Here is a 15333-nt window from a genome sequence, read left to right as displayed (position 1 = left end):
TTGCAGCTTTGCTCTGCTCTCCAAAAATCAGGAATTTGCATTGTTTGCAAGTGACTCATTAAACCCCCCCAGAAAAATATAGTTTCTGCAGACGTGTTCTCAGTGGAAACAGAGTTTTGATTTCATGTAAAGTGACACTTGATGTAGTTTGATCTCAGCTGATTTCACTATATACTAAAACTGAATTCATTTACTGAAGTTTAAACAGCTTATTATGTTGTGATTATCAGAGATTCTTTAACTTCAAACTTTTCCCATGAGCCCCAGGAACTGGCCCACTGTAGGGTAACTGAAAGTTTAAAGGAAGAAAAAATCTCTGTGAATAGAGCTTTCAGAGCTACTTTTAAGGACACACGTGTTAGCTCAAAGAGGAAGCAGGATTAAATCTCACCTCACACTTCTGTTTCAAAACAGTATTTCTCTTTTCCCCATGCTCACCCACATCCTGCCCACTAAGTTATGACCATCTTTAAAACCAGAATTTCACCACATGGGAAATATTTTAAAAAGGAATCTGTTTGGGTGCAAGATCGAGAACCCAAACACAAACTCTTAAAGTGAACAGCAAAAAGCACATTTAATTCAACAGGTGGAAAGTCCAATCACACTTAGTATAGCTCTGTTGTGGTTTAATATCTTTAAAAAAAGACGTGCATCAGGAAACCAAACAAGAAGCAGAATTTTGCTTACATCATCCATGAATACAGTCGGTGTGTTTCCTGTTTTACTTTGAAGGCCTGTGTCTCATGCCAGTGTTTTTAGTTTGCTTCCTTTGTCTCGTCCTGCCTAATTACTCCCAGCTGTGCTCTCCTTCTGTGTGTCATTGCCCTCATTATCCCTCAGTGTATTTCTTTTTGTCAGTGTTGTGTTCTCCCTCATGTTGTGTGTTGCCTTGAAGTTTAGGTTATAATTTCCCCATGTAGTTTAGTTTTCTATAATTTCCTTGAGTCAGTAAATAAAGCTGTATTTTGAGTTCACTCCTGTGTGTTGTGAGTCCTGAATTTTGGGCCCAATCTCCTGCCTGCCAGACAGCAATCCTTGACACTCATCCATTACCTGGTGTGGTTTGAACAGCGTCCCTGTTTAAAGTTAGCCAATGTTTGATTTGGGCAACATTACCCAACTGCCCCACTGTGCGGTTACTGAGTGCAGCAGTTACAGCTACTTTTAAGGAAGAGAGAAACAACATAGAGCACGCCATCTGGCCTCAAGCTCACTTCTGCTAAATGTCAGTTTTGCTCGAGGCCGCTCACTCTCTGTGTGTGAATTTATGACCACTCCAGAATTTCACGTTAAAGGAATCGGCCCTGATGTAATGCAGTACTTTACATTACTGAGCTCAGTTTTTTTCAATTAGGAAATATTTTTAGTTATAGATTCAACTGCTCTGTGAGAAAGTGCATGGATCAACAACACCTGCTGTGAAGGTTTACTGTCCGTGAGTATGACATCTCTGTTTATCAGTTAATGCTTTATTCATCTCTCAAACTATTTTCTTAACTGCTTATAAAACTTAAGTGGCAGGTGGCCTCCATCACACTCCAGCTGTTTTTAGAGTGAGATGTTGTGGTTTATTTACTTTACATTTGAATCAATATAATAATTTTGTGTTACAGCCTTTAGTATGAGAAATTAATGGCTGCTTAGATATTAGCAGCACCCTATTTGGGATTGTCTCTGTGGCATAAAAGAAAGAGTGTAAAGAAAAGTGTATTCTCTTCCTTTATAATGCTTTTGTTCACTTATCCATCTACAGCAGTTTGAACCAATCTGAATGAGGTGTTTATGTAGTGTTGTGTTTGTGAGGGTAATAATTATCAGTGGTAAAATTGCTTAATAACAAAATGAGCAGGCAAAGGCAATCTCCTGTTTCTGTAAGACCTCAGTCAAGTTTTAAGCCTTGCAATGCAGTTATTCCAGTGTGTGAAACACTTTCAAGCAAACTGCTTTTCAAAGTTTTTGTCTGGCTTTGACGTTTATTACATTAAAACCATTAACTGTATAATATTAGAGTCCATCAAGGGCACTCCCAGCATCCATAATAAACATATTACTGAGAAGTAATTTTATTACTTAATATTAGCAGATATTTGTTAGAAATTTGAAGACTGATAAGAAACTGGAGGAAAGCAGAAAAATAACAAGTTTCCACAAATGTATCAATGTATCAACAATTCCACAGGGGGAAAAAACTTTTTGCTAGATCCAGCAGTGTAACAGCATTCAGAGACTTTGTTTAACTGTTTAGACAAATTTGTTGATGTTTATTGTTTCTAATTCATAGTTTTGTGTGAGTGGATGTATGAATTTATTAAGATTAGTAATAGTTCTGAGAATCTATTGTGTAAATATTATACTATATTATTATACTATTATACTATAGTATAAACACATCACAGCATGCTGTAGTCAGATCATGTTAAGTTGTTATTTTAGTGTAAAAGGAAGAAAGCAGAAAAAAAAAACTATTGTTTCCTTCACAGCTCTTTGGTATCTGCTGTGCTGCTGCTTCACTCTCTCTCTTTACAGAAAGTTGTAGAAGTTTTCAGACGTGTCACTGCTGGATGTGAGGATGGGAGCCACTTTGCTCTGTGAGCTGGGCCTATTCTGTGAGTACATCACTGACTCCTATTGTTTGATTCATACTGATCCATAAACATGTTTTAGTAAGAAGAACAGAGCATCAGTCATTTGTACCATTTCAGGTCATGTGATCAGAGGACTCTCATGTTTGTTACCAACATGGTTGTTTGTAGACTGGATTAGATGCACTGACTCAGATCAGAGTGGAGCTGGTTTAGATTATCTAAGAAAGGTTTGTTTCTTCCTCAACAGTAATTTGATGCATTTTACATAATAATATAAGATAATAACACATTATAGTAGAAACTGATAAACCACAAGTGCTTATGCATGCATTTATTTGTTTATTTTCTGTATTTCAGTCTCTTTAGTTTGATAATGTCTGAAGTTTCTGTCTTTATTGTAGTGCTTTATACACTTCTCTGCACTGGACACGCTCAAGGTGACTGAACAGTTTTACTTTTTTATTTTCTTTTGTCGTGAAAGTTTTAAAATAAACTGCTAACACCAGGTGAAGATGATTTAAAGTGGTTTAATATTGTGCTGCAACATGGAGAGAAACACATTAGTCCAACATCAGATTGGTCTCTGAAGATCGGCCACTCTGATCCTTTTATACCTTCAAAATTACTCCAATTGTCTCCCTAGCAGTGCTGGGCAAGTAACACTGACAAAGTAATTAATTATAGTTACTTCTTCAAAAAAATAACTGAGTTAGTAACTGAGTTACAAGATTCTAAAAATAATGAAAAGTAACTATTGCGTTACTTAGAAAAAAAAAAAAGTCTAACCCTGTGGGGTCCAGTGTATAATTGGCCATTTTTAACTACTTTTGATTTTACTTCTACATTTCAATTTCACCTTTAACCCTTTAAGACCTACCATAGAACCAAGTCCACCAGAGCTTATCTTTATATTATACATGCTGTAGTGCCATTTTTGGGAGCATTTCAAGTTGCTATGCATCAATACAACCGTTATAGCCCACATTTTAGTAATATGTATGCACTAGGTTCATAGAAAGTACATAAATTGCAAAAAAGTGCAATAAACTACAAAAAAAATTGAAAATCTTTTTTTTTTTTGTTTTTGTTTTTACATATATTTCTAGTTAGAGAGATTTCAGAGGTTTATTCCTCAAAACTGTAAATGCAAAAAAGTTGCACAAAATAGTTTCCAACCACAGGAAATTTATTTTAAGTGTCTTCATAGTTTTATTTTTGAGATACACCAATTTTGATATCTTGCAGGAACAACGAAAATAAATATTATATTATGTATTATATTATGGGGCGATTGTGGCTCAAGAGTTGGGAGTTCGCCTTGTAATTGGAAGGTTGTGTCCTTGGGCAAGACACTTCACCTGTTGCCTACTGGTGGTGGTCAGAGGGTCAGAGGGCCCGGTGGTGCCAGTGTCCGGCAGCCTCGCCTCTGTCAGTGCGCCCCAGGGTGGCTGTGGCTACAATGTAGCTTGCCATCACCAGTGTGTGAATGTGTGCGTGAATGGGTGGATGACTGGATATGTAAAGCGCTTTGGGGTCCTTAGGGACTAGTAAAGCGCTATATAAATACAGGCCATTTACCATTTATATATTATAACGCAAATTTGCAAAGAAAACAGCATATGCATCAAAATAAACTATTTCCAGCAGTGCAATTTGAGTTCTAAGCATCCCAGAAACTATACAGAAAAGCATAAAGCAAAATATGACTTTCAAAAACACCAGTATAGGCTTATCAGGCCCTGAAGGTAAAAAACTAAATTTTCTGCAAAAATGACGTCATTTCTGATTTCGGCCAGGTAATGGTGGACATACGATAGTTCACACTGACGTCTATTGCAACCTAGGAAGTGTTGCATATTTCTGGAATATTATGTTTTTGTTGCTGCAAGAGCTTTTTATGCAATTTTTGGAAAGCTATATGTGGAAGGAAACCGTGACTTAGGACAAGCTAATGGCATAACATGTCAATACAACTCCTCTGGTTTCATATGCAAAAAATTTATTATTTATTTATTGCGCTACCTTACGTGGTTGTAGTTCTACAGAGATTTTAAAATAGTTACGCAAAATGGAGCGTGTCCACTCCAGCTGGTTTTAAAGGGTTAAAAACTATTTACTTTGCCTTGTTTGGTATCATTCTTTTCAGCACAACCTCACGTGTCTGAATTTACAGTTCTGTTTTCATTTTGACATACTGTATTAACACAATTGATCTAAAATCAGACAAAAAACATAAAATCCGAGTAGAAAAAGTTATATTTTTTTACTGTAACAACCACAAACATGTTTATTGAATCATATTTCATAACTTTAAATGCAAATATAAATTGTCAATTTGAAAATCATATGCACAAGTTTTGCAAACAACAAAGTTATTTGCAGCCATTTACATTTTACCCCTTTTTTTAAATAACCATTTCAAAACTATTTACATAACAATCAGCTGTTCTACATTCAATAAGATTTCACACAAATTATTTGTGCCATTCCAAAAATGTCTGTCCACTATAAAGGAGAACATCACAGCCTGATACCTGCAGGTCTGACAGCAGCAGGTGTATCACTCCTTTTTCTACCTGGAGACAGCAGTCACCTCATTGTTCTGACACACAACACAAAATTACCCACAACACTACACACTAACTACACAAGACAACACATTAACTACACGCTCCAAACACGCTAAACGTCACAAATCTCTCACATCTCAAAACTCGCTCTCTCTCTTTTTCTGCTGTCTTTCTTTCTCTCTCTCTCTCTCTCTCTCTCTCACCGTCACTCGTAAACCTCCCCCCTCTTCCTAAACAACCAAATGTCATGTTGCCACATCATTTTTGATTGGTCGACATGGTACATTTTTCCACCAACACGAAAGGGCTGTTTTTTGTTTTGTTTTTTGCTCATAAGCAGAGAGTGCTTGCTAGCGCTGTCCTAAGACAGAAACTATGAGGAAAAAGTATATATATTGTTTATCATGACTCTGGTTTTACGTGGCCTATCAACACAATTTAAAAACTGGTATATATCACCTTGTTGCTTTGTCATCTTGAAGTGGTCATGTGATCGGCTACTATATTCTTCCTCAGTCAAACAGCAGCACTCATGCGATTGTTTTGCCCCCCTAGCTTCAGTTGTTGTGCTTGAAAGTGATCATCGGGCAGAAAGTGATTACCATCAGTGGGAGCGCCCATAGCTGCTTAACCCTTTAAAGCCGGTCGGAGCGGGCACACTTTGTTTTGCGTAACTATTTTTAAATCCCGGTAGTGCTGCAACCACGTGAGCTAGCGCAATAATTTTTTTGCATATGAAACCGAAGGAGTTGTACTTACATCGTATGCCACCAGCTTGTCCTAGGTCACAGTTTCCTTCCACATATAGCTTTGCAAAAACTGCATAAAAAGCGCTTGCAGCAACAAAAACATAATATTCCAGAAACACGCTTTGCCGATCCGATAAGCTGTTCATAACACTTCCTATGTTAGAATAGACGTCAGTGCGAATTTTCGCATGTCCGCCATTACCTGCCCAAAACCGGAAGTGACATCATTTTCGCGGAAATGTAGTTTTTTACTATCAGGGCCTAATGAGCCTATACTTGTGTTTTTAAAAGTTATCTTTGACTTTATGACTTTCTGTGTTGTTTCTGGGATGCTTAGGACTCAAATTGCACTGCTGGAAATAGTTTATTTTGATGCATATGCTGCTTTTTTTACAAATTTGCATTGTAATATTTCGTTTTTTCCTGCAGTATATAAAAATTGGTGTATTTCAAAAATAAAACTATGAAGACACTCAAAATAAATTTCCTGTGGTGGGAAACTATTTTGTGCAACTTTTTTGTATTTACAGTTTTGAGGGATAAGCCTCTTAAATTTCTCTAACTACAAATATATGTTAAAAAAACAAAAACGATTTTCAATTTTTTTGTAGTTTATTGCACTTTTTTGCAATTTATGTAATTACTATGCACTTAATGAATACATATTATTAAAATTTGGGCTATAATGGTTGTATTGATGTACAGCAACTTGAAATGCTCCCATAAATGGCTCCACAGCATGTAAAAATATAATATAAGCTCTGGTGGACTTGGTTCTATGGTAGGTCTTAAAGGGTTAAAGCTGTAGCTTCCAGATTACTTACGTAGTCAGCTACTTCCGTGCAACTGATATAGGGTGTAGTAAGCTGAACACAGCTTCAACCGTCTGTTTGTTGAAAAATAGTAACGGGCCGCACCGCATTTTCTTGTTAGCAACGGTAATGCCGTTGTAACGATAGGAATAGTAATTACTGAAAAAAGTAACGCTGTTAGTAACGCTGTTATTCCCATCACTACTCCCCAGAGACCAAAGTCTTCCAGCTGTCCTTTTATACCTTGACCAAACTTAGAGACAAAGGAAATTGAAGTTGGCCCATGTCACGAGGGGGCGATACCTTCAGCCTCATCCTTAAATCCTTCTCTTCAGAGTTTAAGAATTACGACGCTGTTTTCTTACTTAGCACCTAAAGAATTACATCCCGAATCCTCCCTCGATCTTCTCTGAGATAAGGATGGGAGTTTCACTGTCTGTCTGTATAAGATCTCACCTGAACTCACAATGGCCCCACTCTGTCTGTATGTGTATGTGTGATAGAGCATAAGGCCCATTTGGGGTGCTATTGTACATGCATATAACTAAGTGAGCAAGTGATATTAATAATACTAAAGTGATCAATATATAGAGTAAAGAAATGTCCAATACACTTCCTTTTTATCTATTTAGTAAAGATTGAACAGAAAATACTGCATACTCACCCTTAAACACTTTCCATTTCTGTTTTTATTTATTCATTTTTAATACGTTTCTCATTTTATGAAAACATCAACACAGATGTTGCCTTTGATGTCATAAAAGTATTTCAGATTGCTTATATTGTCCTTGTGTTTGAATCTAGATGCTGTGCTAACTATTCAACCCAGCTGGTCCATTTTTTTCACCGGGGAGTTTGTTACCTTCAAATGTAACATGAACAAAGGAAAAGACAGCAAATTGGAATACAAAATTAACAAGAATGGTCGAGAATTTATCCAGTACAACACACTGAAAAACTACAGATTAGAAATTAGATCTACTGGTGACAGTGGTGAATACCAGTGCTCAAGTCGTACAAAGAGCTCACATAAACCAAAGCACAGTAATACTGTCTCTCTAACTGTATTAGGTAAGTCCTCAGTGAAAAAACAAGCAATACATTTAAACACTAATCTGGATGATAAAATACAGTGTACATTTGATTAATGTTGTCATGGAAACTTGAAACTTTGAACACAACCACTGTTTCTTACATGTTACTTTGCTCACAATATACACAATGCTAATGCACTCTATAATGCATCATATTCGTTTTAATGTGTAACAGCAGCACTTGTGAATGAAATTAGAAAAAAAACTTCTGTTATCTAAGCAAAAATCATACAAATACAAATCCCTCTTAACCCATCATTGTCTATCATTCAGCAGTGAACTGCATTACTTTACTAATTAGTTACAAGTAGTTCACTATTTTGTTCATGTATTAATTAAGTGCGACTTCTTCAGGCCAGAAAACTGAAAAACTGCTATACCATTCTTTTGTTGGGATGTAAGATTTACTACACCACTGGAACAGTGTTGAGATGGACACCGGAAAGAAAATAAAAATTAAAAAAACAAAAAACAAAACTGAAATATGATCATAGTGAAATATGTAGATTTTACCTCAAGTCAGAAATTGAATCCATTGAAAACATATTTTAAAGTGTAGCTTTATAATAGATCATGATGTGTATATTTTATTTCATATTAGCACATAAACCCAGGGCCACAGTGAAAGCAGGAACAACAATCATACCAGTAGGGGGCAGTGTGACTCTGACCTGCTCTGTGCAGAGCTCTGATGGATGGAAATATGAGTGGTTCAGACGAACCCAAACAACCTCTGAAGGTAAAATCAGAGATCAACAAAACAGAGATATCAGAGTATCTGAAGGAGGAATCTACAGCTGCAGAGGAACAAGAGGAAACCCAGTTTACTACACTGATATAAGTGATGAAGTCACCATTGAGAAAACCTGTGAGTTCAGTCATTTAGTTTGAAATATACATTCACTCATGATTATCAAACGTACAATGTTAAGTTTTCTGTGTTGATTTCATGTTTCTGTTTGTATCTCAACTGTTAATATGTGTGAACAGTTTCCAGTAAAGTTGTTGTAAAACAACAACCCAACTGGCCTCAGATATTCAGAGGTGAGACGATCACTCTGACATGTGAGGTGCAGGAAGGAGGTGAAACCACTGAGTGGGAGTATGAATGGAGACGACCCAGGACACCCACACAGTGGACACACAATAATGATGTGACATTCAGAGTTTCTGAGTCCAGCAGTGGAGACTACATGTGTAAGAGTCGACGCAGAGATGACTCATATTCTTCAACAGAGTGGAGTGAAGCCTTCACATTGTCAGCATCAAGTAAGTCATGTTTGTTGTGTGATCTCCATTTGACAAATGTCATAATGGTCAGCACAGGATGAATTCAATGGTCTACAAAGCATGTTACATTGTTAGTCAGACAAAGAGCTGCACCTGATAGTTGCCTCATTGTAGACAGTTTGTCACCACTTTGTCATCAACTTTCAACTGGTATCCAGTCTTTAAGTGAGGATGTGATGAACCCTGCTTCCGGGTCCAAATTACTCTTCATTTATTAAGGCTGTTGTGTCTTTAACATGTTTTAATGCTTTGTATCTTGTTCTATTTAATCTGAACAAAACCCCAAAAAAAGTCAGTTATCACTGTCAGTCTGCCTCGCTTTTTATTAGAACTATTCATTTTAAAACTCAGTTTTGAAAACCTTACGATGCACCTAGAGCCCATACAGCAGTATGTTAATGCAGTGGTTTCCAAACTTTTTTCGCAACCCCCTTTGTTTCACAAGAAAAATGCTGCATCTCCTGCTTTGCGTTTGTGTGGGCGCCCCGTCAAAAAACCTGTCCATTATGCTAGCAGTGCACCCCCCCTAGGGGCCGGGCCCCACACTTTGGGAAGCTCTGCGTTAATGACTAACCTCGTATTTTGGATGGATTATCTCAGTTGTTCCCCTGACTTAAGTTTGTTCTGTTTACAGCATCCTGCCATACCATTGCATTTGTCCCTAACCATTGGGAACCCCCACGTTAACTTTTATCAACTTGAAAAAAATTAGTGTTCATCCTCCAGCTTAACTGTGCTAATGTGTTTATATTATGTTATACGTAGATGTGTAGCTAGTCACCCCGTGTCACTTCAAAATATACCAGCTAGCCTCTTCAGTAACCCTAAAAACATCACTGCTGTTTAGTTCCCTGTTTTTATTGAGGTCGGAAGTGATAGCAGAGCTGTACTTTGAATTTTTCAGAATTCCCTCAGTCAGAACATGGTATATCATCTTTATACCATGTTACCACCTTAGGTAACTTCCTGCTAGCTTCTGACTCTGTTAAATTTCATAAATTCTGTTTTCATGAATGCCTGGATGTCAAATTTAATCGTTACACCTGGTAGAGCAACAACACTGATCATTTTATTAAAGATGAAAGAATTTAGACAGTTTGTAACTCTCAGTGATGCCACAGTGTTCGTTTGACTTTAGGACCTGGTGCTGAGTTTGGATCTGCACACGGCTAATGATGCCACCGCAATGCTGACCTGCTGCTCCATCACTTGAGTGCAATATTAACATAAATAAAGAGGAGAAAAAATGATTAGGTTGCCAGATTTAGCTTGACACCCAGTCATTACTACAATCTGAACCCATTGCTATGGAAGTAAAACCAGAGTGGACATAATCTGAGCCTTGTGCGTGAGTTCAGATGCATGGAGGAGGTTGTAGCCTGTGCACTGTCTATGCACCCACAGAAAGGGCTCACATCTGGGCATGCCGGGTGTGAAAAAAATGTAAAAAGAAGAAAATAAGTTTTGTAGGAGGTTAAAGAGCATATGGATGTAGGTTTGTTGTTGTAATATTTCAGGAGGAGATGTCAACATTTTCCTTACTAATAATTTACTCATTTTTTACTTGTTGCCATGGTGACTGATAACGCTATAATCAGTAGTCTATTTCCCTTGTTCAGCTGGATTAAGGTGGGATGAGACATCCTAGAACTATGTATAATGATTTGGTGACATTGATCATCATTTACAGAGCCAAGTGTTGTGAACATTTTTAGAATTTATTTATTAAGTTTGGACCAGGAGTTTATTGAGTTAATGAACAGTAATTTGTGAGTTTTGAGCCTTTTTTTCCAAACTAAAAAGGGATTTTTTTTATGACATGGGAAGATGGCTGGTTTCTCTGTAAAGCATGTTCATCTCCTCCTGAGTGGTCTGACATCTGAGACTAAGCTTACTAACACTTGTTGGGTTATCTCACGAATTTGTTGTTGCAGTGGGACCTACAAAGAATCACACAAAAAAAGTAAAAGTATTTTTTTATACATGGAGTAGGAAAGGGGAAACACTGCTTTTACAATGTTGGGTGATAAAAATGTGATGCGCTCGTACCATTTCAGTTTGGTCTCTTTTCCTTGTATTTGTTTTTGGAAACTGAAGCAGAGGTGGACAAGAGGGGAAATGAAGGCTTGTAACATTAGTACAGTGTAGATCCTGACCTTTGTGTACAGTATAATATATTTACTTTTTTTCTTTTTCTATCTTAACTCAACAGCAGATCAACCAAAGTCCCAAATAACATCTGATATGAGAAACATCCCAGTAGGAGGAAATGTGACCCTGACCTGCTCTGTGAACTCATCATCATCATCTGGATGGAAATACTACTGGTACAGAGATGAGAACTCATCTGAACCTCTGATCATACAAGATGGAGTTTTCTACCCAAATGGACAAATCAGTGTCTCACGGGAAGGACTCTACAGGTGCAGAGGAGGAAGAGGAAACCCAGTTTACTACACAGAGGACAGCCAGTCAGTCAGGATTGATAAAAAGGGTGAGTTTTCCATCACTATCAAAGAGTGAATATTCCAGGAATAAAGAATGTGGAAATCAATATTGTCATTAGTCATTTATATACATATGAAGAGCATAAGATCCACAAAGAAGACAGTGAATGGGAATATGAATTGATGACAAATAAAGCAGGAAAAAAAAAACCCCACCACAGATTGCAATAAAATGTGCAATCATCAGTTACTATTAAGAACATTGTAATATAGCTGATATGTTCTGTAAACTCCCTATGTAAATTGTGGTGGTGATTCACATTATAATAATCTAATTAGGGTATATTATTTATTACAGCAGTACCTGAGTCTGAACGATCTTCATTTCTCACCCGGTTGATTGTTGGACTCCTTTGTGGAATTTTACTGATTCTTCTTCTTCTTCTTCTGTTGTTGTATGTCTTCAAGCGGTCAAAGGGTGAGACCATTGTCTTCTGGTATTAGATTGAATATGATCTATGATGTGTTTAAAAAGCTGCATGTAGTGTTACAACACTAAAAAAAGTAATTGTCTTTTTTTACAGATTCATTCTTTGTCAGGTTGGTTCACATTTCACTTCTCTTTTTAGCATACAAGAATTAAATCCTGTGTTTCTTAAATAATAATAATAATAATAATAATAATAATAATAATCTACTGTTTTACTACACCTTATGTTCCACCAGGACTGAGAACACAAATCAGAATGAAATTCAGAGACAAAACAGTTCTCCTCTCCAAGGTCAGCCTTTGTTTGCTATTATTGTTGCTGTTGGTCTGTAATGTAAATATGTAACAAATGTACTAAATAAGGAAGTGGATGCTATCCACATACTATAGTGGTTAATAATTAAAATTTGTATATGTATCTGATCATCTACCCAGAAATTGTCATTTCGTTTTTGTTTTCTTTGTTCTTTTTAAATGTTCTTTGGAAAGTTTATAGTGATGTAAAAATGCTATGCCTTTGCTGTTTGTAATGTTGTAACCACATTTAATATATTTACATGGCTTTGAGTATCAGTATTTTTTATGTTTTTTTAATTTTTTTAGTTATTCTAACATCAGCCTTGATTTTGTAGATGATGCTTGTTTCTATGAATCAATCAAAGACTGCGACGACACACAAAATGGTAAAGTACATAAATAAGGCAATAAGGTATATAGAGTCTGTGTGATGTTTATTTATGTATGACTATGTAACTCTGTTCCAGCTGAATCTGGGGATTTCACATATTCTTTGATTGAGTTAAAAAACTTCACAATGAAAGGTAAGAATTTGATGTTATAAAAACATGAAATACAGTAGATTAGATGTTTTCATAGGACAGTAGTATCTATATTAAATTTAAAATCATTCATTCATATGAGCCTTCTAACAGAGACGAAGAAACATGCTGTCTGCTTGTCATGTGCATTCCTCAAAAATAAATAAATAAAACAAAAGCCAGTTAAATTTAAGAGGCATAAATACATCCAGTTAGGAAGCATAAACCATGGTGACTCCATATGACCTGCTAAAAGTGACAGCAGGTTCACTGGAGAGGCAACAAAATGGCAAGCCCAAAAATGACAACAGTACCTGCATCCCATTCTAGTTGGATAGGTAGACCAGCTCCTTCAGGATGGATCGTCCACACTTGCTGTTGCCAGAAGGTTTGCTGTGTCTCCCAGAATCAGAAGGAATATGAAGACAGCAGTAATCTGTAATCCTCTGCAGGGGTGGAGGAGGGTTGAGCTTCTCTGACACTGAAATGAGAGCTAACAGCAGCAGAGAAAGAAACAGATTTTTAAACATGACAGCAAGGGGTCATCAGGAAATCTCACCTTTAATAGAGCGAGAACCTCCTTCAGTCAGTTCATGTGATAAGTTTGGTGTTGACTGACAGAAAAATCGTTCCACCCTTTGTTTATGCTGAGCATCTGTCCATCCTCTTTTAGATGACAGCCAGTTCTACACACAGGTCTACTACAATAAAGCTAAATCCAAGAGAGACAAATGTAAGTAAAGTAATACAATCAATAATTTATTTATCTTTCTGTCTCATTTACAAATTTTTTTACAGATCAAAGAAAACTGTATAAAAACGAACAGCTGTCGTATGTAAGTAAGAGGTTACTGGCAATTAACTTTGACTAATGATGTCTTTATTTGTATGAAAATCCAGCTCCTGCAGCAACTGATGAAGACGTTTACTCTGAAATCAAGCCACAAACAGCTCTTGGTAATGAGTACCTTCAATAAGTTTTCAAGCAAGTAGATTCGGTCCCAAATCTGAATTGAAGAGATCATTGTGGGGGAAAAAAGCTAATGGACTGTATTATTAAAATAGAGCTTTATTATAAAGTGATGGCAAGCGTTGAGATTAGGATCTGTTTTCACTTTAGCATAAGCACTTATTCATTTATTTATTTCTTTAAGTATGTTTTTCTGTTACCTTGAATTGAATACGTATCATTTGACTCATTTCAAAAAGCTTTTTTAAAACAATATTATAAGTTGATTAACTTTTTTTGTCAGTAGTTTTTGTTATCTGATTACGTGTGTCATATAAATCATTTCTTTATTAAACCTGATATATTATTCACTTTGCAGTGTTCTGTGGTGTTTGCTGAAAAAGAAACCTGTTCAAGTTGACTTATACTCCTTCATGTTTTTTGCTCCAACACACCAGATAGAGTTGCGTGACACATGACTGTTTATCAGCTACTGCCACAGTTCTGGGTCCTTTTGACCCAGGCCCAGCATCTTCTGTTTCTTGTGTTTTTGTACTATTGTGTATTATGGTTTAGGTTCTGATCTTCAATTGTGCTTTCTGATCATTATTATCATTATTATCGTGTTGGGGTAGGTTTAGTTTAGTGTCTAGTCATCTCTGCCTGTGTTTGTCCTCTGTACTCTGTCGGTATGGTGTCTCTCAGTTCAGTCAGTGTGTTTCCTGTTTTACTTTGAAGGCCCATGTCTGACATCGGTGTGTTCTGCTTTGCGTCCCCCTGTCTCTTCACGTTATTTAGGTTAAGCCATGTCTCCCTCCTGTGTGCTGTTTCCTCGTTGATCTATCTTCCTTCCTATGTGTGGCAGAGGCGGAGCCAGACATTTGAAACACCCGGGGCTTAGCCCAAAAGGGTAGTATGCATGTGGGATTTTTTGTTTTTTTCTTGGGGGGGAGTAGAAATGACTGGAAGATTAATATGCTCTGTTTTGAGTTTTGTTCAAAAAAGAATGACTTCACATAGGAAAAAAATATATTTCACATGTGCAGGACACCTTAAACTAGTTTTTTAATTAAGCAGCAAGGCAGAACAAAGTCAGGGCTGTATCAAGACACGAGGACTAAACCCCAATTCAACCAGACCCAGAACTGATCCGGAATTAAAACAGGTCTACAACAGTTCAAAATCAGAACTACTGAGGACTTAACCAAGACAGAACCAGAATCATAGTAGCACTAAAAATCATCATAGACCTGCACTACACTTATTATTTAATTCTACCAAAGTACAATATTTAGATTCAGAAAAGTTTATATAATTATTTAGCCTTGTTGTGCAAACAAGCCTGCATAACTTGCATAACTGAATATGTTTCCAAAGCAACTTCATTCTAAGCCAAAGACTAGAAAATATGGTGAAGCATATCTGCCCTTTGGCTTCACCTGCACAAGTGCCAAGGTAGGTCTCCCCTGTAGAATTGGTTTTCCCTGCGTCGGGAGCAGCGCTGGGCTCTCCAAATCACAGACAAA

General features: G+C 36.8%; 1 protein-coding gene across 1 annotated transcript; it reads left to right on the top strand.

Annotated features, from left to right (window-relative positions):
* Positions 1–1234: 1234 nt before the first annotated feature.
* LOC146674642 (Fc receptor-like protein 5) lies at positions 1235–14041 on the top strand. Its single transcript, XM_085397285.1, has 14 exons — positions 1235–1438; positions 2530–2609; positions 2990–3025; positions 7524–7790; positions 8415–8681; positions 8804–9082; positions 11316–11597; positions 11909–12028; positions 12135–12150; positions 12277–12332; positions 12673–12723; positions 12805–12861; positions 13532–13591; positions 13759–14041. Exons 2-14 carry the CDS (start codon positions 2573–2575, stop codon positions 13833–13835), a joined length of 1605 nt encoding a protein of 534 aa, XP_085253411.1. The 5' UTR covers positions 1235–1438; positions 2530–2572; the 3' UTR covers positions 13836–14041.
* The last annotated feature ends 1292 nt before the right edge of the window (positions 14042–15333 follow it).

The sequence above is a fragment of the Rhamphochromis longiceps genome, linkage group LG3 (assembly GCF_057381845.1).
Source record: "Rhamphochromis longiceps isolate RC_006_pf linkage group LG3, R_longiceps_female_GT1.1, whole genome shotgun sequence".
NCBI lineage: Eukaryota > Metazoa > Chordata > Actinopteri > Cichliformes > Cichlidae > Rhamphochromis > Rhamphochromis longiceps.
Note: the sequence above shows the minus strand (reverse complement) of the source record. Positions and strands in the feature narration are given on the sequence as shown.

What these genes read in the sequence shown, in the direction of transcription:
- LOC146674642 (XM_085397285.1), top strand. Translation starts at nt 2,573, where the DNA reads ATGGGAGCCACTTTGCTCTGTGAGCTGGGCCTATTCT. An exon ending in CTTCACATTGTCAGCATCAA is followed by an intron (nt 9,083 to 11,315) that starts GTAAGTCATGTT and finishes TTAACTCAACAG; the next exon opens with CAGATCAACCAAAGTCCCAA. An exon ending in AAAAAACTTCACAATGAAAG is followed by an intron (nt 12,862 to 13,531) that starts GTAAGAATTTGA and finishes ATCCTCTTTTAG; the next exon opens with ATGACAGCCAGTTCTACACA.